The 25,451-nt window shown below is 48.4% G+C and overlaps 4 protein-coding genes across 4 annotated transcripts; 3 read left to right on the top strand and 1 right to left on the bottom strand.

The window, feature by feature from the left end:
• Positions 1-1,962: 1,962 nt before the first annotated feature.
• On the bottom strand, positions 1,963-2,508 carry H6S33_008228 (uncharacterized protein; the record flags this gene model as incomplete). Its single annotated transcript, XM_044839592.1, has 1 exon — positions 1,963-2,508. The coding sequence occupies one exon, from the start codon at positions 2,506-2,508 to the stop codon at positions 1,963-1,965; it is 546 nt and encodes a 181-aa protein (XP_044688419.1).
• A 3,916-nt stretch (positions 2,509-6,424) lies between these two features.
• H6S33_008227 (uncharacterized protein) lies at positions 6,425-7,817 on the top strand (the record flags this gene model as incomplete). Its single annotated transcript, XM_044839590.1, has 3 exons — positions 6,425-6,907; positions 6,980-7,444; positions 7,545-7,817. The coding sequence occupies 3 exons, from the start codon at positions 6,425-6,427 to the stop codon at positions 7,815-7,817; spliced, it is 1,221 nt and encodes a 406-aa protein (XP_044688418.1).
• A 4,655-nt stretch (positions 7,818-12,472) lies between these two features.
• On the top strand, positions 12,473-12,658 carry H6S33_008226 (uncharacterized protein; the record flags this gene model as incomplete). The annotated part of the gene is made up of 1 exon (XM_044839589.1): positions 12,473-12,658. The coding sequence occupies one exon, from the start codon at positions 12,473-12,475 to the stop codon at positions 12,656-12,658; it is 186 nt and encodes a 61-aa protein (XP_044688417.1).
• Positions 12,659-16,670: 4,012 nt separating this feature from the next.
• H6S33_008225 (uncharacterized protein) lies at positions 16,671-22,868 on the top strand (the record flags this gene model as incomplete). The annotated part of the gene is made up of 4 exons (XM_044839588.1): positions 16,671-16,677; positions 16,734-16,817; positions 16,919-19,642; positions 20,011-22,868. The coding sequence occupies 4 exons, from the start codon at positions 16,671-16,673 to the stop codon at positions 22,866-22,868; spliced, it is 5,673 nt and encodes a 1,890-aa protein (XP_044688416.1).
• Positions 22,869-25,451: the final 2,583 nt, after the last annotated feature.

The raw sequence follows: 25,451 nt of genomic DNA, 5'->3' as shown, positions 1-25,451 counted from the left end.
TGTACAGGTCACGTCAGAGTGCGTCTCAGTAAATTGGCGCATAAGAGGGGTTGAATTGTGAGACCAGTGCATCAACCTTATTCCAGTACCCAAACGTTGAGAACTATTTGAGTCATCCAGGAATATGTTAGACAATTTGGCGACCCCCCTGAGTTGACTCCGGGGATAATACAGTTTATCGGAAAATATTCCTGACTTGACCGGTCAACTGGCTTATCTCCCCCAATAGACCATATCCCCAGGTTGACTAGAACATTGACCTTAAACCTCACGCCTCCGACGCCGCCACCGAGACCCAGGAAAGTCCTTTGGCTATCATGCTCACCGCTGCAACCCCACTCTTGCCTCCATCAGCAACCCACCAATCCCCACATTAATGCAACTCGAGAGCTTGATCCCAAGTTGCTTGTATTAATGATGGGGAGATCGGCCGGAAGTTAGTCCTTCCTTCACTGATGAAATCGAGAGTCTTCTCTAATGACGACTCAACTAGAGTGTTCTCCTACATGTAATACATATCAAATTCATTATCTGGTAACTCCGCCGAATGATTCCTACCTAACCCTTAGTGTATCATTATCTGAATACCACATTCATGCTGCAAACACACCACAATCTGTACCGGCGATATTCTCTCAGCCTGCTGTCATTCGCATCGACCCGGCCATTACCGAAGTGGAGGGCGTGCTAGCTGGCGGGGCGCGCACGTTACGAGATGGGATTAGGTGAGGCCGGTGGAGGTGGAGAACGTGAGAAATATAAACTTGACCGCAAGAGGAATCCTCCCATGTCTTTTTTTTCTTTCTCAATTCTGATCTATCAAGCTATTTTACAGAAACCGGGCACTCTTATATACTACTATTGTCTTGGCATAGTAATGACATAATAAATACTCACTACTCGGAAGCGTGGAGTTCGCTCCGAAAGAGAGAAACCGCGGGAAGGGTTAGGGCTTCACATACGCTCGCTGTAAATGATACGAACCTTTTGCTGTCACGTCATTGGTCACGTGCGGAAGGCTATCTCTTCTCCTTCTGGCCCGGCTTTTAGTCGGTGACTGGCCGACAACTGAACCGACCGTATCCTGCAGGCCTCTAGATCTTCTGAGGTCTTGGCACTGGTCCCGCAGGAACTCCAAATAGGTTCAGGGTCAGGGTTGCTTCTAAATGGGTGTTCGTACTCAACACAATTTGTATCTTTAGTCCTTCAGATGTCGGAGTGCGAACTCGGGAAGTGGGGGATCAGACAATGTACGATATGGACGGATCCTTCCCATGCCGGCTAGGGATCTGGGATCCCGGCAAAGCATAGCCTCCCACCAAGGCGAAATGAAGTAGTTCTTTCGAGCACCAATGCCTCTGGGTTGTTCTCAGTGTTTGCAATGGGACATCGGTTTGGCGGTACAAACCGGTACAGAACTAAATAATAATGAAACCTTAGTACAGTTTGAGCTTCAGGCGATAGTGCCGGTTATACGGAGACATGCAACCCACTAAACCGGTACAAACCAACTAACTAAACGGTACGCAACATTGTTTTTCCGCCGCCTTCGGTAGAACCTTTGCCCCTCCGGAGCTCTAGCACTGGTTGTTCTCAGGCAACTTGCACATACGGAATCTCCTATGTCTGGGTGATTTCTATAAACGGCCTTTACAGCATTAAAATTCGTATCTGCTGAACATCAAGTTCACAAGACAACCAATACCTAGGGCTTCTTCCCTAAGGGTTGCGCAATTATCAGTGGAACCCAACAGAGTTTATTGCCATTTCCTTAAGGAGGAGGGAATAAACTAAACTAGGCTCGGAAACCATATCGTTCAAACTCCAGGCCCGTCATGTGACCAGTTAATCCACAGCCATATATCATAATACATTCCAGAGACATTGTCGTTAATCATTTCGTAGAAGGTTCATCTCGGCGTTCATCCTCTGCAGCGGGTATTCACACCCCAAGCCCGCGCCCTACATAAGACCCATCTTCGGTTTCTGCAGCCCCTCATCGTTTCCCCATCCTGCCCAACCCCTCATCACCATCCTGAACCATCGCCGCCGGCGGATCGCTGCCGGTGGACCCCCGGCCCACACACTCGCCCCTGAATATATCAGAACCTCCATTGCCTCAAAATCGCGCCCCAACATTGCCTCCACCAGGGGCGTAGGACCCAGGCCGCCGTTGGTACCGTTAGGATTAACATCTCTTCGCTCTAGGAGTTTCCGCATGAGCTCTATCTCACCTGCTCGCACGAGGTCGCTCAGGAGGCCCCTCTGGTCGGCCGGCGAGATGGTGTAGCGTCCAGGAGCATATGGGAGCGCGGCTTTGAGGAGGTCATATCTGCGGGTGCGCGCTGCGCATGGGAGGACGCGTGAGGCCCGGGCGGGGACGTGGAAGATGAGGCGGGGGGCAAGGAGATGGTGAAGGGAGTGGCAGGTGAGGGAGAGGGAGAAGAGGCTCGGAAGGGGGACGTAATCCGCGATGAAGATGAGGAGCTCGATTGGGAGGGTGTCCATGGTGTTTGTATCTGTACTTTAATTATTAGAGTACTGGGGAAATGGCGGGGGAATATATATTGTCTGAGGTAATGTGGCGCTGTTGTGTGGCGTATTTGCGGGCAGTGGGATTCCCATTACCGATAAAGACAATCAAGTCGGGCGTGTTACAAACATGGGGAATTATGAATAAACAGTTGTTTGTGGGACTGCATATATACAAGTAGTAGGGGAGCCCCCGGGTGTTACCTCCCCCCAGGTCACTCTTTGCCCACAGGTGTACCCGCGCGTGTATTCTAGAATTTAAATTCCCTCTACTACCTATGATTGATCTCTCCGATCGGCCGAGACTACATGACATTGATACCTGCTGTATTCCATTTAATGGTGTGAGCGCCAGGTATAGGGTTAGGGTTTCCCAAAGGTTTTTACCCGACCTATTCTTTTACATTATAGTAGATTTATATTACAGTAGATACAAGTACATACATATCGATTAGCGCCAAAGAGAATGGAACTCATGAATGCCCCGGCCCTACATTGAACGCGCCCCCGTAGAGAGTAGGAGCATGTTCAATGAATGGTGTGTGCCGCAATTGCAAGAGAATTGATGATATTCACTGTTCCTGCAGCTGTACGTAGATAATAGTATATCTTTACTCCAAGTGCAGAGCCTATCATCACCGGAAGGGGCCAGCCCAGCTGAGCCCCAGGATCACCACATAGATTGTGCTAGAAGTATGAGACTCCTCCACTCCTCCTGACAACCGATACGATTAGCTATCCGCTTCATGACACATCACCTTCTTAATTAGATACGTCAGGTTAAGGCTCCGAAGATCATAGAAACCATGCTCGATTAACAATATGATGAAATGAAGAGACAACGTGGGGCACAGCGTCCTGTTAGGACTAGCTAGTCTTGGCCCTGGACAGTCCATCAGCTAGTTGTCCCCTTCGGATCCAGTCACCCCACTTCCCCCCTCGATACAACTCCTCCGGTACAGAACGTCCATGAGCTTAAATAGCTATAGTCCCCTCCCCCTCCCGTCCTAGACTCCTTTGCATGCTCTAATGCGCTCTTACCATCCTTCAAAGGAGCCTTGTTGTCGTAGTATCATCGATGTCGAACAGGAGGAAAGGGGCTTCGTCCAGACAGGGGTTCGGGTCGTGGTAGAACAAAGGGGGTTCTTGTACTCCTGTCTTTCCTTTTATCTGTCAACCTGTTCTCTTTTTCCTTCCCCCTCTTCTTCTCCTTCTTCTGCTTCTTCTCCTTCTCTTTCTCATCACCACCGCCGAGTACGACTGTGAACTTATCTATCATCAATACAAGTCAACAAGACTAAGCATAGGGTCTCGTTTCTGTCATCAACACCACCATAGCCCTACCTCCGCCCCCAATCCCACAACACGACACGGTGATGGTACTCAAAACGTCCCGGCACAAGCTTCGCAGACACCACAGACACCTAAAGCATAAGGGTTAGGATTCCGCGCCCCATGGGACATCAGATATTCCGCTGTTTTCCTGGCAAGCTACCCTGCCAATACCATCTGGTGCTTGCGATTAATCCGGCGTAGCCAGCTTACGGCGTTTTCTACAGCTATAGAATCATCTCTCACGAAAGAAACCGTCCTGGAATGGACCGGCGCAGCCTCAGTTGACTGTCCCATTGGTTCTCATATATACTCTATCCCATTCGTGGATGCCCCTTGATTTCGCTGGGCGTGAGCTGAATATAAATGGCCGACAACTGAACTGGCCGAATAGAAACCGATTTATACTGCAGACCCATCCTGAGTTTGGTAGGAACTCTACTAGCGGTGCCGACAACTCTATGGGCCATGTGACCTTATTTGGAGCAAAAGCTCTCGGAATAAGCAGAAGAGCCAGCAACATGACCCATTGAATTGTCGGCATCTCAAGTACAACATATGCGTTTAGGGTTAGGGTTCCTTCTACAGAGGTTTTCGTACCTTGTATGAGGAGTTCTACTTGCATACAAAATCAGTTTCGCCCAAGCCACGAACTGAGCTGGATCAACTAGTGAGAGAATAAAACCGAACTGGATTGTTTTGTCAGACTGTTCAAGAAACCCGGTCAGAATCGGTAAACCGAAGAACCGTTAGAAACAATGAACTCACAGCACCCTCCCGAACACACTCTTCGCCCTGACCAATCAAGTATCTTACATGTTTTGTCTTCCCTGGTGGTTTCCCTGACTCCGCTGTGGATGGGGATTCCTTGCCGGCAACCACGACTATTGGGGCCAAGCTGAATGCTCCACGACTACGGCGCACGCATATATCAGTTTATCTAGGCTTTTGTTTTCTTCTTTTTTATTTAATTCATTAATTGCATTCAGACTCAGGCGATAGATAGGAATATCCCATGGAACATCGAGACATGAGGACTTATTGATATTACTATTGACGTTAACGTTATATTACTACTATATGGTCTACCTGCCTTAATCTATTCACGACTATGTTACCTAGTCTTCTCCAGGCCTTTGATTCTGTCTCCTCACGCCCCTCATCATGCCATCATATCTCAGATATTTTCTGGCATAGCTTGCACCTACGGGACCATGTTGCCACATCTTCATCCCGCGGTCTAAAAAATGATTAGAGTAACCTTCGTTTCATAACATCTCCGGAGCTGGACTGGGTAGTAATATAAGCCCGATGAGTGCTTGGAAACCAGATTATGGTGGTATCGAGACCCAGTCCAGTTCGGGAACATTATGAAAGAAAGGGTCACAGTTATGTGTGGGGGGCTTGAACAGCTGTTTCTATGATATTAGGCCAGCAGAGCTTCATAACGAATAGGGCAAACCCTCAGGCCATCAACTCCCAGGTCATTGGTGTTCTGACCAAACGAGAAAGACATCCTAGCCACCATATTTATACCTCGGACGACCGAACCGGCAGGGTAGCTGGTTCGGGTGCCTCAGGACTGAATGGGATGGTGTTTTTCACTTCTGTCCGATACAGTTCACGCAAATAGTAAAACACAAAAGTCACGTATCGTTCTAGAAGATGAACAACACCCATCATGCGGATGTTCACCTGCCAAGACATAGAACCACGGTTGAACGGTTAAACCGGTTCAAACTCTCCAGATAAATAGTTGGTCCAGTTAGTACAGTTTGACCTTGAGGATCGAGTAGTCGGTGCGGTTTTGTCTTGTACCAGAACCGGTTTGTGCCGTTGGAAACCCCGGCATTGCTGTATTCAAAAATCATGGGACCACGCCCAAAGCACACCAAAATATCGAATTTTTGCAGCTCCACCCTGGCATCACCACGAATGGATATACTTTGAAATTAATGCCATAGGTTATGGAGTGTCTATATTGCCCATACTCAGACTTTTGTCCAAGAATCTCGAATTGCCTGTGCTGTAGCAAGTCGGAAGGTTAATTTAGGGACACCCAAATTCCAACCACCACTGCACGAGATTCTTTACTACCGACACACCAATTATATATTTTTTGATAAAAGCACGCATTTGGATTCTCTCAAAGATTCTAGAGGTCGTTTAGGTAGCATGCCTTTGAACAAGAAACACTGATACTAGCAAGATTTCGGCTACCAAAAAAGGTTGGATATATAGAGAGCTGTATCTAACTAACGAATTCCCACTTTCCCCGACGACACGCGGGTACAACGCCACTACCGATCTCGCGTAACCTGCATGCGCACACCCGCATTCGGAGGAGGGTGTGTGACAGCAGGATTGATATAGTTAAGGCAACCAACGAAAGGTAAGTACTCCAGCTCCAGTTCTTCCCCACAACACCGCGGCGTAATTAGTTAGCCTTCCCACTCCACCTGGCAGCTCTTTGGCCTGGCGAATATATACATATATATATATACTGGACGAAAGGAAAATAAAGAATAATTTACTCTCGACCCAACTAACCGACTCGAAGATGTACACACTCCGGTTCCACGAAACACTGGAGGGGGGCTCATCGATGTATCCCCCTACAACCCCGCCTACCGCCCACGGGCAGGCGCTGGGCCCTGAAGCTGAGCTTAACACACACTCATACATGGGCGGCTGGGGCTACGCTGCAGGGGGTGCGGCTTCCATATTCAGCACCCGCAACACTAACCCACTATTTACCTCCGGGCATCCGTTCCTCGGCCCCCTGGCTCAGCACTCGGCCGTCGCGAGATCTGCCATCACCTGGGGAGTACCGATGCAGCAGCAGCCGAGCCAGCTCCTCTCTGGGACAGCTATGGCAACCGTCTCGTGGCCCCATACCACGGTCTTGTATGTCCAAGATATCCATACTGCAGTTCGTGAGCTCAGGCATGCCCAGGCGAACACTGCCCCCGATTTCCTCAAAGTGTTCAACCGGGGGTGCCCTTCACCGTTGGCTTCTATTCACTGGGTTGACGGAAACACGGTCAGTTGGCCCCTCCCCCCCTCCTCCCTGTAGATACCATCTCCTCCAGGCTCCCGGCGCTCACGAAACCAGAGACACCTCCGAATCTACACTATAGACAGCCAGAACACGATTCGAGAGGCCGGCCACAGCAGCAGCAACCCCACATGGTCCGCCTGGGAGCTAGATCAGATGAGGATCCGACCACTCCCCGAATCCAAACTGGCCAGCGTCATGGTCCCGGGCGCCATCCATCTCTACTACCAAGACGACAATGACCGCATGGTGTACTACCAGCGACTCAGAAGCAACCAATGGAGATGGAGCGAGGGTCTCACCCTCCCCGTCTTCACCAACGCCGCCCCCGGGACGCCCATCGCCGCCGTCGCATGGGGGGATCTCAACGTCCGGCTGTTCTGCCTCGACTCTGGCTGTCGCATATTCCACTGCAGCTTCGCGGGGAGCATTCTGGGGTCTGGTCGGTGGACGATGGAGTTGGTGTGCGTAAGTGTCCGGGAGGACTCGCCGTTGGCGGCTATACAGTGGACCGATAACCAGGTGATTACACCCTTAATTCCACACCTTCGTCCATGGGCAGGGAGGGGTAGTAGGTACTGACTGTGGCGCCCCCGGGAGGGGGGGGGGGGGCCGACACTAGAACGTATCCCATGTGCGCGTATATTATATCGACCGCTTCGACGGTATCCAGGAACTCTGCTGGGACAACTCGCGGTATCGCGTGGGCTTTCTGAGCCGTTACCGGGTGCTGGCCGCGCCGGGGAGCTCGCTGGCCGCCACAAGGGACGGTAACTCGATACGTGTTTTCTACCAGGCGCCGGGAGACGAGGCTACGATTTGCCAGCACGTCAGTAGCCATATCAATCCCAATTCGTGGAGCCCTGGTCCTGCGCTGACACCGCGCGCCGACTGATGAGGGTGTCGTGGTTTTCGAAATGGAGTAGTAGGGACAGAGTGGCGGACTTATGTAATGGCCACAGTTGCCACTAGTTAAGTGGAGTATATTACATTAGGCGAGGAGCTTCTCTCCTTGAGATCATCATCAATGGCAATAGTTATTTACACACACTTCACCCACCCACTAACGGAGGGTGGTTGGGGCGTTGTTTTCTACTGAGGCCAGCTCCAAAACGGGCCTTTAACTTAATTAGTAGTTAGTACAGTTCTTATATATGAGGGCGGTGGCATTACCGGTAAGCTCGCGTGAAAAAGGTTATTTAAACACGACCACCTTTGACTGACCGTGCTGAGTGGATCGTAGTAAGTTCTCTATCCAATCGTTCATCATGATGGAATACGGTAGAGAAACTCTTGTCCTTTCCTTTCATGCAATAAACCCATCATGCAGCGGATATGTCATGCAGCGGACCTCTTGATAGTGTATTTCCTCTATCTCCTTTGTCCGCATTTTCTATTTCGTCTCATGTCTTCGTCCTGTTCAGCTTAGGTATTAGCAGCGTACTTTCAATCAAGCAATATCATTTCTATCACATCATGCTCTTAGGATGATTGAGCGGCCCCGGTACAAGCATTACTCCTTTTCAATAAAAATCCGTTCATGGGAGTGCATCTATATTTAGAAGTAGCGATTGGCACTGAATAAGTTTAGAAGAGACTTGTTTCCATGGTCCATGGACCATCCAAACAGGTCACAGGGGTTGACGCCGAAGAAGATCAGCTTTAGGTTTAGAAGAGCGCATCGGAGCAAGGGAATACTTCACTAGTATTTTGTGTTCTGGCCCATGCACGGAACGCGCCCCGTAGAGAATATGTTCGATGAATAACGCATGTCACCCACCTTATAAGCAAATGATAATTCTACAGCTGCAGGAGAACCGAGGGTGAAAACGTCATATATGGAGTCCCTGCTAGTCATAAGATCTTTACTTCAAGTCCGGAGATATAGCCGGTTCTAAGTAACAATAATGATGATAAATGTTCTCGGTCATATCTAGATTTGGTCTAGCTAATATGTCCTCGAACCAAGACGTGTGACTAAGCTACTCTAGACTAGGGTCCGACAGGAGATCTACCCCTAACCCTAGTTAAGCACTTGTTATCTTAAGAAGAGGCTAGTCTGGCTTTAGGACCACCGCATGTTGTCGTTATGACAAGTGGCATGCGTTGATTGTACTTAAGAACGGAGAGGGGCCAGATTTCTCCTCTTCCCCTGACCATCAATACAATTAGCTATTCGCCCAACTTCGTCTTCTACATCAAGTCTCATTCTGACATCTCGAGAGCAACCTTGAATTTTCATACCGCCTGTTATGTTTGGTGTTCGCTCTCCCAATGTTCGCTTACCTTACCCCCGGCGCATCAGTTATGGTGGGCTTTAGTTATGTTCTTCTATCTATTACGGTCATTGGCAGTGTTGCTCAGTAAAAGAGCCGTGCGTTTAAGCAAGTCCCTTGAAGTACATACATAGTACGTGGAGATAAACTGATGTATTTATTTTGATGAAGGAGAGGTGGATCTTCCTCTCTACCCCTTTGCGAAGCAACTTCTAAAGACACATCTGTACTGACAAGTCTGAGCGGGGGACCCGATGACGTTCGCTGTCCGGGGCTAAGCGATCAGATCACAGCTAAGCCTTTACCCTTCTCCTATCCTATCTATCTCATTCTCTCCTATCTTCTTCTGTTTATCTTCTTTTTATCATATCTGATCAACGGTTTGGGGCGAAGAAGGAGTACAATAGATTTGTTCTGTCCTACGTGGTTCTCGGAGACAAAGGCTCAGGCTCCAAAGATAGAAAGAAACCAAGCTTGATCGATGATGGGATGATGAAATCAGGAGAGAAGAGTCGAGGCATGAGGAAAATAAGTCTGACTACATCGCATACGGTTTCCTGCTGTGACCTATCCCAACCTACACTGCATCTAGCCGCCGTCTCCCTACCCCCGCCACCCGGCCTGCGCCACAGGGGTTAACGTACGACTACATACCTCATCAATAGTACAAAACCTCCGATTACAGAACGACCATCATCCAAAATCGCTATAAACTCCCCGTCCCCAAGCCCCTCCGCGTAATCTAGTGCACTCCTCCCCTCCTCAATAAGAGACTGAATATCCGCTCTTTTTTCTCTTTTTAACGCCACAAGGGCCTTACCACTGCCCTCAACAGCACAAAACGGCAAATTCCTGAGGTCAATAGTTTTCCGGCGCAGTCTTCGTTAATGGGACGTGTCTGGGGGCTTGAGGTTCTGCGCGTATGTGACCTCACATGCTCCGGGCGCTCACCTAGCAGGCTACGTCCAGCCTATGCGATCGGGGGATTTCAATTAATTCGTCGTTACCAGGTTAAGGCACGTTGTGCCGTTCAGCAATCATCTCTCAGAAATTAAGCCATCCCTTAGTCAATTGCGTCTCCCAGTGGTCGGCATTGTATTTATTCTATCCCGCTCGCGGATGCTGCCCTGCCACCGAATGTTGTTTTGGTCGATATTCACAGGTCGCCTGTCGATCCAGGGGGATCAGTCAATAGGCTAATCCATTGGAGAATCTCTCCCAGCGGACTGATACGTTTACCAGGATTGCGACTTGCCGGTTTGACTGAAAGTTCAGCGAGATTACATATGTATTATTTCGCAAAGTGGGGGCGCAAAGTGGGCCTGAACTGGATCCAAAGAGTGAATAAGGCCAATGCTTCCTTCTGCCAAAGGGATATAGGCAATTGAAGTGTGAGTTTGGAGAGCACTTTTCTCTACGAGGTACTTTACTACGACAATCTTTGAGTAACCGCGTAACTGCACTGGGAAGGAAACCTTAAAATGGATTATATTCTGTATGCACCTTCTTTGATGCAGACCTTGACTGCTCAGTAGTTACTCATCATCAGTGGATAAGCACCTCCCGAGGTCTACAACAAAGAAGGACATAGGGAAAAAATCACCGAAATGTCGGATCCCTCCGGATTGTCAGTCTACTGCGGAAGTCACGATTCCTCTGAATTGTCATGACAGGTGGGTGAGATCTCTCAGTGGACCAGTCCACTGAGAAATCTCCCCGGATAAGCGACGTCTCTATTTGGCCCAGAGAATTGATATCCCATCTAAAGGACACTTTGGATATTATATTTTCGATGTCTGCTGAATCAGTACCCTCCTCTCAGGATATTTTGGAGGATAACAGAACTCGTCGTACATCTTACAGATATGAGGGCCAGCACTCCGAGATTTGGGGATCGTTCGGTAATAGCCTAAAATGACGTTTAAAGGGTAAAACCCCGCCCCAATGACCTGTTTGCTCGCGTTGTCCGCTGAAAACGGACCCTTAATTGCGAGTGATCGGGCGTTGCAACGTATGCAGGCTCAATCCAGTTCAAACACCTCAACAATTAAAGACTACACTGTGGAGTAACATCCCCACCCTGACCAATATATCACAGCAAAACCCACCACAACTGTACCACCGCAGGGGCCGGGTCTTGCTGGAATTATTGGAGAGGTGTGAGCGGGAGATGTTAGCAAACCACAGATATTGAGAGCCGTTTCGCCAACTAGCGTGAGAGGTGTTAATACTAAATGGAAATAGCGAAGAGCGCCCTGCACGCATTATGGGGACCTTGGCCTGCATTGTATGAGGAATACTTGTAACTAATCGTTCCAAGTATTGGTATTCAATGTTCTTAAGGACATATTCTTAAGCACGGCATTCAAAAGGTCATATGTCATACTCATATGACCATGAGGTCTTAATATCGCTCCGAAACAATTACTATGCGGCCAAGCTCCCTCACCACGTGCACCTAGTCCTCTCCAAGCCTTTCTGTTACCGACTTGTGCAATCCAGTACATGATAGATTTCATAACGTTTTCGAACTGGACAGGGCCTGCATATGGGGCCAATTCCTGCTTGACAACCAGATCAAGGTGGTATCCAGACCCAGCACATTTCGGGAAACGTTCAGAAGTAAAGGTCAATTACAAGTCGGAATTGTGTATGGTGATATCTACAGCTGTTTGCATAATATTAGGCCCAGCCGAGTGCAATAGCACAAGGTTTATATCATCGGACTGTTGCCTCTCTAGACAACTCAGATAGCGTCATTAAGCAATCTCGCTGAAACTATAATTTAAGATACCCGAACGCGTATCTCCATTTGCTTATTTGCTTCTCCTCCTTGACTTTGCAAGATTTGTTCTATGTGTATATATTGGTGTTTGGTTGAAACTAATTTCAGCTTGGTCCATTACTGCGCAGCTTACAAACCCATCGTCGATTTGGCATGCTGTTGTGTGGGTGGGATGCAATAACTTTCCACACCATGCGACGCCACAATGCGCAATATTTCGCATTGAGAGGAAGGCCTGTGACACAAGGAGAGATCGAGATATAGGTTACCAAGCTGGATAGCTCTCCTACCATAATCTCGCGGCGCAGCACCCATCCACATCTGTTTCCTGAGGATGTTTGAGTGATAATCACAGGAAGGGCTCTTTTTTCGTCAGAGTATATAAACCCCGCCTGTTATTCTCCACTTCCCCTATATCTGGAAGCTCTTTGACCTAACGAACAATTGGAAGAAAAACAGTTCATTTAATTCGACCCAATCCACTCCATAATGTCTACACATCAGTCCAACGAAAACCCCTACGGCACCAAAAATGACGATGAGATGTCCTCTGACCCATCCATGTATCCTCCTACCGACGATGAGGGGGAGCTAGACACTCTTTCCGACCCAGCAGTAAACCCATCTGACGCTGACCCCGACGTCGAGACACTCCCATACCCGCGGGGTAGGTAGTACTTGAAGCGGGGTACTTAGAGAACTCACCACCCTACGCCACTTGTATATGCATATATGAGATTAACCAAGTCATGGAATACCGCAAAATCTCGAGTTATTCGGGGGGTTGACAAAGCCACCTGCTAAACTACATTTAGTTTAGATCCTGTAAAAGAGGGCTGTTTTCTTGAAGATCGCTTCCTCTAAAGGTGAAGATCCTCAGCCCTTTGCCTTGGCAACCCCCCGAATAACTCGAGATTTAGCGGGTTTTCGTTATAGCCGGCCATCTGGACAGAAGCTCTTGAAATTCTTATTGGTTATACGACGTGCAAGGTTTTCTGTTCAAACTGCGGTTAGTGTTCTACCAAGTGTGATGCGAGTATAAGTATATGCAAATTTATGCAAATGCTGCCCTCCCACACCTACTCTCCGCGCTCGATGCGTCTCTTGGCTTTGGTGTTGGGAATTAAAAACGGGGGTGGTGAGGCTTGGCACGCGAATACAGGTTTTATCCCATACTCCGGCAATGCTGCCCCCCCTATAATACAGGAATTGAATTTGTATGGGAGATCTATTATTACAAGAGAGATAACATGCAGGATCTGCTAGTAAAGCCACAAACAATGTGCTTTTTCTGGGGGGGGACAGCATTTTGCGCGCCGGTCCACTCTAACGCCAGAATGGGTTTTTGAGCCTTATGTTAGGCTTATATAAGTATGATATTAGCCTTTTTTTGACATTTCGGCCTTATGTCTTTTTACAGTCCTTATTAGGCTTATATAACGTATTTTTGTAAAATAAGGCTTAATTATCTTTATTCGTTGGATGAGAATGATGGCCAGATACAAGTAGGTATATTTTTACACTTATTCGCCATAGTAAATTTCGGAAATAAAGTTTTTATTAATACTGTATTGAATATATACATCGGTTAAGACAATCTATTTAACCATCTAGCAGGTTTGCTTCTGTATGGGATAGCTCGGTGTTGATAAATACGTAGAGCGCGGTGTTACCGGCCCAGAAAGATGTTTACGCCAATCTGTTTTATCGTGATTTTCGACTATGCGCGACGGTTTCTGCTTTTATCTGTGCTTGGAATGCTGTGAGCGGTGTCAAGAGGTGCTGTCTTGTCGGCTTCTGTGCTGTCGATCGTGGTGATATGAGGTGCAGACGGTTAGATTGGGAAGACGAGTGATTGCTCATGATCGGATGTTTGTACGGACGTAGGCTGGTGGCGAATGTCGCTAGACAATCACTCGGTCCGACCCCGACCTTAAACCCCCGACATGCAGAGGAGATAATACCAACAACCGGCAGCGCGACCCTCCTATTTTTGTCGCGAAACCTTCTTATTTTGGTTGCGCAACCTTAATGAATTATCAATCAATCAATCATTGGTTACATAACCTCAGTCCGGATCATAGAATATCACTCGACCGACCCACTTACTACGCTCCGATTTTAATTCATTTGCTACGGTCCGACACCAACCGACGTCGACCTTACTGTCAGACAGCGCGCCTTCTCTACTTTCTATTATCCCCGATCAGCCACACTGCGCACTCTCCTCCTTCAATCCACCCCGAACTCACCATTGTGAACCAACAGATCAACGAGTAGTGCGGAAATACCTTGAAAGTGGAAACTGATCAATGAGAGAAGATGTCACCGAGAATTCGGGAATCTAATTAGGCTACAGTTACGCGTAAGAGCTATCGGCCTCCTTGAACAGGGGAGTGCCACCTCGCCAGCGCGGGTGCCATCTCGCCAGCGCGGGGTACTGCTTCTGCTTGGGAGTTGATGTAATTATATTAATGAAGTATCTGCAGAACTGTGAATACTTCTATCATTGGTGGTTGATCAAGAGAGGAGTGCCTATCTCGACTTATTAGAATTCCCAACGTACTCCACACCTAGCCTCTCGCTTAGCCTCCTATCTCAGCCACGCCTCTAGCCACAACATACTCGTGTCTACTATTATGAGAATACTACAATCAACTTGATTACCTACATCTAGTACATGCATTTATCCAGCCTCCACCCTCTCAATACTTTCTCCCAGAGGTACCCACCTCTTTAGTAGATTTCCACCTCCCCCATAGACGTCCAAGTTGGTTATCACTTCCCATAGGTGCTCATACTCCCACTCCTTCTTAATCAAGTTACCCACATCTCTCCGTAGATGTTCGCCTCCCCCGTAGCTAGCCAAACATGCAGTGTTTACTTCTTGTGGGTTTTCATTGCTTATTTAGCCGGTGTATAGCGAAACGTAATGTTTCTATACTGTGGTTCACATTTCGTTCGGAGGGATATATATATATTTTTTTATCCATCGGCAGCTGTAGTTTAAACACCTGGAACATTCTGTATCACCAACCATGCAAGAGCCGCTTATGTGAACGCAGAGAGAGATATATGAGCTGATTATTAATCAGCGCGGAGAGTGACGCTGAGAAGCGACGTGTATTAATCGAAGAACGCGGCTCTGTTGTTACATCTGAACAGTACTAGCACTTACCCTCAACACCCGGTACACTGGATCAGGCCAGTATGTGGGCGCACTGGTATTTACTCCCCACGGTCTTACATAAGTGTATAATGGATTTTGGAGACCTGCCTGAGTTCGGTTGATATGATCATTTTTTAATTTTTCCCCCTATGCCCCGGTCCCTACAATTGTATCGGTGCGCTTTCCAGTATTTAAGCTCTCCCCAATCTTTGGTGGGGTGGGCTGGTTGCAATCCCCGCCTTCCCTACTCACTTGCCCACTTCCATGGTATCGGAGCCTTCTTAAAGCTAGATGTTGTGTGGGGAGGTGGTGGCAACGTATCTTAAGCGACGGGATGATGTCACTTTGTATAATTAGGTGGCACTACGCGAGGAGGATAAACTGGGAGGAAAGGAGACAGGATCTTCTCTTCTCTTCAAGACTCGAACAAAGACTACAGTTCCATTAGAATCATGCAGAGCATTCAAAACCAACTGGCAGCTGTTTGTTACCGCCCCCTTCGCGCATGCATAAGGTCTGACCCCCTTTACCCGCCCACAAAGTGCCTTGTACTTGTTGTTTGAAAGAAACATATTCTTTTCCTACTAATACTTCATCAGAATCATCATGCGCATCCTAGGGAACCTGTCTGCTAGGTGATGGTTGGTATCCCGACTCGTATCGCTTGAGTTCAACACTTCGCGTAACGATAAAGAAGACTGGGGCCGGAGCGCAGTAATAGGCGGGAACTGTGGAACTGGGCCCAATTAAAGCTTGGTGTTGAAGGACCCTCTAGCGGAGTTACTTCATAAGGATTCGCACCAATTGGAGTTGCATTTGCAGCTACCCCAACCAGCGGTTATCAAGGTTTTGCAGAAACCTGTCTTCAATGCCGGTAGAGCCCAGAAAGGGAACAGAATTTATCTCAAAAAGATTTCGCGTAACGATGGCCTTCAGAAAGCCTTCAAATCGAGGAGATGGTCAAAGGTATCCGTGTAACGAAAAGCTTGCAGCTCGAGAAACCGTTCCGCACAACGTTCAGGTTCCAAACGGACCCGTCGCTAAACCGTTGATCTCATTGGAGCCTCAGCCTTCCTGGATCCCTGTAAGGTGCCGCCGACCACCTGCAGCATGACATCCCGGGAACGAACAACTCCCCGCCCGTTGCATTCAGCTCTGTGGCGAGAACTCACTATTGGCCGAACCTATTCGGAAGGGCGCGTCGCGACTAGAGTAGATACCCGCGCGGGTAACCCTGATCATATTTTAAAATGTCTATTTATCGGGCGATCCTGTGCATGGAATCTACTTCTTGGCTTCCTCACTTCTCTCCTGTCTCCTGTGTTTTCGAGTGCTGCTTCCTTCCACGTATACTTCTTTGCAACTCAATCACACGGTAACACTGCATTGTTTTATCAATTATTTCCAGCTACGCAGAAATTGAAAACATTCGTAATAACAACAACGACTCACGGCTGAACATCACTCGACTTAACGATCCTTCAGCAGAAGGAAGGAAGTAAATACTCCGAAGCAGCCATGGCAGGTTTGTATTAACTCTTGTACACGTGAGCTTCTTAGCCTTTACTCACGTCTCGATAGGATACATGGATCCTGATGATACTTATTCGAAGGTTGGGGGAGAATCGGGGATGACTTTGAAGAATGAAAATTACGGTGTTCAAGGTACTTTCCCTCGGCCCATAGGCGCTGGTGCTTCGAGCCGGTAGCCGTCACGCGTCTGTAATAGAACTGCGTAACTCACCATATGAACACTGAACATCTAGGACATGATCCGGGTGGACCTCGAAACGCGGCGAATAAACTACCCCCGCCTGGTATGATCTCCGGAGGACGTAACGCGCTTATAAATGGGAGAACCGGCATCCATGGCCAAGGGGGGCGGACAGTTGCCAAGGAATGTCTTATCGACAGCAGGGATGGTCTTATTAACTCAAAGCAATGTAAGCCTTCATTTGACATGTTCAGACTTTACCACCATCCTGACGAAGATCTACAATATCGCATAGACTTGATCGAAAAGCCCGCGTCTACACGCCCTACATCTCAGTCCTCATTGCAATACACTTCAAGAGGGAACATGTTTGCAACGATTGCGGTACCGGTCTTCCTCCTCTCATCCATACCCGTTGCACGCGCCGCTGATAGCGGCGACGACTTTACGAACAACCTATTCAGTGACCTCGCGCCGGTTCTTGCCTTATTTGGAGAACAGGTAGTTAAGCAGTTCATGAGCGAGTCCTCTGGCTGGGCGGACAACGTTCTTTTCGCCATGGCTCCTTTAGGTGTCATTACCGGTGTCGTGAGCGCGATCAGGGTAGCGGGGCATCCATGGCTAAAGGCACTCGTTGGACGGGCAAAGGAAGGTCTAGCTCAAGCAGAGCTTGAGTTGATGTCGTCAAATTCGCCAGATGTGGGCGAGATGTGGAATGGCCAAGCCGTCGTTCGGGTGCTGGGTAAACCGTCGATTTTCCAGTTCATATATAGTCCGGATACTATCGCTTCGGGCACCGCATCACCAAGCACCGTTGCCTCCGACCCGCCACCACAGACTCCACCGCAGACACCACCGGGAATACCACTACAGACGCTACAGGGAACACCACCACAGACACCACCGGGAACACAGCCACAAGACACCTCATCGCCAAGCGTGCCAACCGTATTGGATAGCCCTGAAGCAGGAGGCACTGCGGAATTAGACCTTACCTCAAAAATCGATATCTTGAGCGATAGTAATGCATTTTTCGAACGCCGAAGAGCGGAACCAGCTCCCGAACAGCCGAGTGATCGAGGTCACGAATGGCACGACAATATTGATATCGAGATGCGTCCACTCCTCCGTCTCGCTGGGGAACTAGCTGATCCACAAGAAATAAGTAACGAGGACAATCCACCAAATATCTCCCTTAATGCAAGAGGGAGGCTTATCGGTGACCGCGAGAAGTGGTCAATGGCCGCTCTTGCAGTCGCAGCCCAGCTCGCAGTACTCATTTTTGACTACTTGATTTCCTATCATCCGCGCTTAAAGACTCGATTTTTGAAAGACGGCGTAAGTCCATCTCCGCAATCCTTTCCATGTACGATATTTGGAACTGTATGTCTCAGTCTGGGCATGCTTGTCTGTTCCTACGTCGTCGACTCTGCCTCCACGGAGGAAACCTGGGTTCTCAAGGACAAAACCTCCAACTGTAAGGTGGCATGGATACAAATGGGAGGGACCGTAAATGATCAAGAGTTTTCCCCCTATCTGATCTTTGGGCATCAAGGCCAGCAGAAAATCAGAACGTCCCATCGTTGCCATCCTAGAGGCCAGTCTAAGCTACGGTTCTGGGTCCTGGTATCCACGTGTGCCAGCATAGTCGGCTTTGTTACGCAATTCATAGGCCTAAGAGGGATGAATTGGGCAGCTACCATTGCGCAGCTAGCAGCTACTGCCTTTGTGACTGCCCTAAGGTCTTTTGCCCGCCGGCGGATGTCAAAGGAGCCTATCGTCTCAAGAGCTGTGAAAGGCTACGAGCTGGACTGTATGGCTCGTAAAGTGAGCGATTGCCTTGGTTGGAAGGTCATTTCCGAAATTCCCTATAGTATTCCGGCGGAACAGCGTGATAGCTTTGCACATAGTGTGGTGTTGACGCGCAAGCGTCTGGGTCGTCTCTCGGGTTGGCCTGCAGATGTCCAGGACGTTGCAAATGCCCTTTGCGCTTCAATGGAACAAACTCTCAACTACGTCCACCAAACGAAGAACATGAAACTACGAAAAAGTGCAAGCGAATCCCTGGAGTTCCGGTTTACATTGGCAGCGCTCGCATTGAAGGAGGAACATCCCCCACGCTCTTCTCATGCTTCCACCTCCCCTCCGCTTCCTACCTCATCTGCTCCACCTGCAACCACGTCTCACCATTATACCTACTTGCCATTTCAGTTTACAAGGCCAAGCCTTGTGGAACAGTGGAGAATGAGCGACGATATGAGAGAGGAGATTTCCGCTGTTCTCTCGTTATGGAAACTGCACTCTGTCGAAGAGGAAAGCTTCTACAATAAAGGATATATTTCACCTGATGGAAAGGATTTAGATGATATCCAAAGAATAGCACAAGTCCTTCCATGGCCGAGTCTTGCTGTGCATCGAAGGGCATTCGGGCTATGGATGGGCAGGCACGATATAGAAGTAGTAAGGAAACATCCTCAAGATATTTCTAGGGACGCAGCTTCCCCGATCCCGATACACCGCATCATTGGTACATCTAGAACTGGGGAAGACCCACATGTGGCCATACATCCAAGCGAGTCAGTAAAGAAACTGTTTGCCCAGCAAATATTCTCGACGTTTCTTTCAGAACTTTTAACTTTCGTCAGCGAAACCACCGGGCCAGCAGGGCGAAATCTCGATCAGTGGAAGCTACAGGGGCTGCACCATGGCGCGACATCGCAGCTTGCGGGATTAATAAGCGAGACTGGTCTTGGAACCCGGGAAGAAATCCATATGCGTAAGTTTGATTTATTTCGTTTTATGCTCCCAGGTCCGACAATTGGGTTGAGCACACAAAATGCACTGTAAAGAGTGATTGAGAAGCGACAACAGGTGTCGCAGAGGCCGCATTCGGGTGTAATTCGAAAATATTCCAAATAGATGTGTTCGTTGGCGCTCTGTGGCGAATGTATCTCATAGTAGTTCAATTTACGGATAATATTCCCCCCCAATATACTACTATATCGTTTCCCCCTTTGGGAGGATTCAGATAGCTCTAATCCTTCCACTACCTTTCCCCCGCTATTTTCCCTTCTGGAACCGTTCATTTACTTGTTAATTGTTATATACAACAGTAAGGGCACTATCTAATTCCTCTTGCTATAGTTTTGATTACTCATTTCGGGGATCACAAACTTCTACCGCCACAAAGCCATCACGAAAGAGCACGCGAGGCGCATTTTCGTATTGAACGCGCCCTCAGAAAGTCTCGTCTTGATAATAAGTGGGATCTCACTGCTTCACATATCCTGAACCTACTCAGTGCTTACTCGGCACCCCAACATTCCTTGACTACCATAAAACGCGACAATTCAGTATTACTTACAATACTTGACGATTCTCCAACATCGCATATGAAAGTTGACGAACCTGATGTCGCGTGTATGGCGCGACGATTCATCACAAGATTAGCGTCTTTTCTCGATCCGGCGGAAGGAAACCATCTTAAACGACCCAACCACTCAAAGGCTTTATTCTTGCAATGGTTGAGGGATATTGACCTCAATACCTTAAACTCACTTCCCTCACCCGCTCCTGTAAAAGAATGGGAGCTTGAAGATACTCCTATAATCGATGCGCTGATTGGTAACGCCAATAAATACCTGGATCCTAAAGATTCCGAGAAAGCTACCATTTTACTAGAGAAATTTATCAACTTTGAGAAAAAGGGCGATTTGGCAGATCCCCATTGTTTGACGTGGGAGGAGTTGAAACCCTTAAGGAGGCTTATGGATTCTCAGGATGAGGCGGAAAGAGTGGCGATTATGAAGGAAGCAACCAAATGTGGATATGTCTCAGTGCTTGAAGCATTGTTGGACTTTAGCCCAAGCCTACAACATCCAGAAAGTAATTCGTTGGTCATAGCATCCGCAAGAGACGGCCCCACCATTTACCACTTCTTGACCCAGCTTTTCTGGTATTTTCCACCTGAGTACCGCCAGTTCCAGACAACGCAACAACCGATGCTACTATTTAAGGCCGTGGAGATCGGTGACCGACACCTCACGAGAGAACTAGCAAAGCACAGTATGCCCGAGTCAGCAGATCAATATCGACAAACATGTTTGATTCTAGCCGCGTGGAATAATCACCAGATAATTGTAGAGGATTTATTGGAAGACGGTGCCAAAGTTGACGGCTGTGTGTTTGGCCGTTATAACAAGGCTCTGCTGTTAACCAGGTTCAACCACCGAGATGAATGGTTGCGGCACGAGTGGATCACTGATAGCTTTACGAGCTACGTTAATAGCAGTCCGAAATCGACAGAAGTAGTAAAAGGGCCACGACCGGGGAGCGGGGCTAAGGGAGATTATCGTGGCGTCGTTGAGGAGTTTCTGGGAACGGGAAATATTCCTATGGCAATTGCTGCAATCTCAGTCCGAACAGCACTACAAGCGGCAGCAGAAAGGGGTCATCTTTCCATGGTTAGATATCTCGTCGAAAAAAAGGAAGCCAATGTTAACACAGGACACTATGGGCAATCCTGGCGTTCGGCCCTGCAGGCAGCGGCAGGGGGAGGCCACCTTCAAGTCGTGGAGATGTTGATCAAGGCCGGGGCTCAAGTTAACAAGCCAGCATGGGGATATTCGGGGCGAACAGCATTGCAAGCAGCCGCTGAATACGGTGATCTCAAGGTGGTAGACCTATTACTTGGGCACAACGCGAAAATCATTCCAACACCTACGTTTTCTCCCGACGGTGGGCTATCCGCATTAGCAGCAGCTGCAAAAGGCGGCCATCTAGCGGTAGTGGACCGACTACTCGAGCGCATCCTCGTGAATGGCAGTTTAAATCCAGAAGAGTGGGATCTGGGCTCAGCGTTGATTGCAGCTGCGCAAGGCGGCCATCTAGCTGTGGTGAACGGACTAATCGAGCGTAACGCACCTGTCGGGGGGAGCGCCTCCATGTCCTTTGGACGAACTGCGTTGCAAGCAGCTGCTGCGGGTGGAAATCTACAAGTCCTGGACCGCCTACTCGCGCTCGACTCAGATATCAATGCAGCGGGTTCTGGCTACGGCGGTCGAACAGCATTGCAGGCGGCGGCTGGCGGTGGCCATTTAGCAGCAACGAATTGGCTACTCGAGCGCAATGCAGATGTCGACGCACCGGCCTCTGACTCTGACGGTAGAACAGCCTTGCAAGCGGCGGCTGAAGGTGGTCATTTAGCAGTAGTGGAGCGGCTATTGGAGCGCAGTGCAGATGTAAATGCAGCCCCCGCCAAGGATAATGGAAGAACCGCACTACAAGCAGCTGCTGGCGGTGGCTATCCAGAAGACGTGGACCGAGTACTCAAAGTTGTGGACCTACTACTCGACCGCAATGCAGACGTCAACGCACCGGCTTCTGATTCCGGCGGTCGAACAGCCTTGCAAGCGGCGGCGGCAAGTGGTCATTTAGCAATAGTGGAGCGGCTACTGGAGCGCAGTGCAGATGTCAATGCAGCTCCCGCAAAGATTCGGGGACGAACTGCTTTGCAGGCTGCGGCAGAAGGCGGCCATCTCGCAGTCGTGGAGCTACTACTGGCGCGCGGTGCAGATGTAAATGCAACTCCCGCCGAGCATAGTGGGCGGACTGCTTTGCAGGCGGCGGCTGGAAACTGTCATTTGGCAATAGTGAATCTGCTACTGGAGCGCGGTGCAGATGTTAATGCAACCCCCGCCAAGGACAATGGGCGAACTGCTTTGCAAGCTGCTGCGCAGGGCGGCCATCTGGGAGTCGTGGACCTCCTGCTGGAACACAATGCGGATGTCAATGCACCGGCCAATAAGTTCATGGGTCGAACAGCCTTGCAAGAGGCTGCTGAAAATGGTCATCTGGCAATAGCGAAGCGACTACTGATCGAACACAACGCAGACATCAACGCGGCTCGTGCAGAGATAGAGGGGGTATCTGCCCTAAACGCTGCTCAAAAAGGGCGTTACGAGGACATTTATAATGTATTCACGTCGTTTGGTGCGCTTTAGTGCCCATGTCTTATCCCAATTATTTGACTATCCTAGTAGTAAGTTCAGCATTCCACTGATGGTTCAATCTCCGTTTTGTATCTCTAGGGCTGCCCTCCACTCCAGCCGAATTATTACTGATAGTAATTGGATTGGTAGGTTATATTGCATTTTACAAGATGGGGATGGGATAGCTAGATTATAGATAGTACTTGGCTCTATACGTGGCGCGCAGTGTTCCGATAATCTGCGTTATCCGTCATGTTTCTCTCTACCTGTAGCATTCTGCCTACATCTCCTAATTTGTCCACAGGCGAGAAACTACAACTGTTTTATTGAGAAACATTCGTTTACCGTGTCGAATATTTGTTGCATGTATCGGTAAAGCTATTTGGCTGTTTTGTCTTTTTCTATCGGTTAGCGTTTTTAGCAAGTTTGCAGTCACCTTATGTAATGTTTCTTATGTTCTGTCAATGAATGATGATGTATTCAATGCGTTAGAATAGACCTGGGAAATAGAACTAAACATGAGGCCCATTGATATTTATGCAACTCTTACAGTAACTAAGAACTGAAGAGGTCATCCTTGACCTGGACCGATATCTACGAACCGTTAATGCGCAGGATTTCTGTTGAAACATCAAGCGGCGCGGTAGCTGCCAAACGAACTAGGTCAATGTCTTGAAACTACATGTAGAACCAGTGAATCCAACGGCGTATCAATCTAGCGGTGTAAACCGGTTTAGATATTAATGATAGTGAGATAGTTGGCTGGGACGGGCTTGAACCCAAACCGGCCCAAACCATATCCGGATATATCCAGGGGCTGATCACCATATATCACTCGGAACCATTAACTCTTGGCGACACCCAATATTCTGATTGGCGAGATCATGTCAAAGCGATTATTAACATTACATAGCATGTAAACCGTGCAAACAGTAGAAGAACTTGTATTACCCAAATGGTAATGGTACGGTTCTCTGATAAACACGAATCGGTTTGTATCATTGGACTGTTGGTGTAACAGTAGAACCGGGGTTTCCATGCCATGCCTGCAGGGTATAGTTGTACCTGCGTCGTTACGTCATCGCGATCTCGCTTATCGCTTATCGGTTATCCCTTATCGCTCATGCACGTGCTGAAGCAGCTTGAGCCGCACTGCAGATCTTGAACATCCTTCAGCCGCATGTCTTGTATTAGTGTTTTGGCCACAATGTGCGGGATCGAATAGGGTATCCCATCACTGGGGACGTTCGAACCACGATACTCGCGCTGAATGTATGATCATAGGGTTACGGTTCCATGCGCAACATTATAAAAAATAAATTACCAAAGATACCGCCAGCATCTTTATTATGATTAAGATATTACCTTAAGAGCTGGGCTTTCTCAATTCAAGCAGAGGAAGGAGATATGGCCAACTCGACTCATCGGCCTCACTAGCTATTTATTTGTTTCCGTTGGTATTAAGGACTAAGAGGCCTCCGCGCCTGACTGCCTTCCTGCGCATGCCTGACTGCCTGCTTGCCTACCTCCGCGCGCTGCCTACATGCTAATTCGACGTGGATTTGGTGCACCGTCACGTCAGGCTTCGACTTGGGCGTAGATTTAGTACAACTAGTTGACGATTTGGTATTATATGACGATTTGGTATTATATGACGATTTGGTGCTTATTTGGTTTCGATTCGGGCATTGATTTCCGTCGCTTAGGAGTCTGTAGCAGCGTCAGTACAGGCGTCAAATACAGAGGTAGGTAAATACGTATCTAGGCGTCGATGTAGGTAGGAGGTAGGTGTCGAGAGGTAGGTAGGCAGCTAGGTAGGCGGGTGGACAGGCAGATTGCCAGCCGGGTGTCGAGGTAGGAAGCTATGTAGGGCTCGTACTATATAGGTTAATATATACCGGTTCAACATAAAAGGGTGTTCTGCTCCGTTGACTAAGATGCTGATTTTGTCAAGTAGGCGCCCTATCCGTCAAGAAGAGGAACAGATCGACACTTTGTCCAAATCCGTGGGGTCACGAAAAGGATAAGCAGCTGGCGTAAGTCGATGCAGTTTTTTTTTAAATGAACCGAGTGATATATATTATGATGCACTCGGACCAAGTTTGCAGTCTTTTTTTTTTTTTTTTTGGTTTAATTCATTAATTGCATGCAACCTTACAATTATGGCAATATCGCACTAAGCCCCTGAACTTCCCATATGCCTCCGCCTCCTCTCGCAAAAACCCAAAAACCAAACCCCCCAAGTTTGCAGTACTCTGGCACACCTACAGGTGCTGTGACACGAGCTGTTATAGCACTTAGTGCCATTTCTGTATTTGGAATCGACTGTAGTTCTCTCAAAAAGCTATAACAGCTCTGCCACGTCCCCAATAGCTAGCTGTACCAGAGCCTATGCTCGCCCTTGATGCTGTACCATGACACCAGGCGCTCTACCACACCTCCAGGAGCTCCGGGACCGCCTCTAGAAACGAATCATCCCATCTCCCGCCAATCAGGCTCTGGGAAACGAAATAACTGATTGATTTCTAGAGGATGTTGTCGAAAGTAAATATTTTTAGTTCATTTCTGTTGAAAACGATGACAGGCTTCGGTTGA

Source organism: Morchella sextelata (assembly GCF_020137385.1).
Source record: "Morchella sextelata strain SCLS chromosome Unknown scls_25, whole genome shotgun sequence".
Lineage (NCBI taxonomy): Eukaryota > Fungi > Ascomycota > Pezizomycetes > Pezizales > Morchellaceae > Morchella > Morchella sextelata.
The sequence above is the reverse complement of the archived record's forward strand: the minus strand, read 5'-3'. Positions and strand labels throughout refer to the sequence as shown.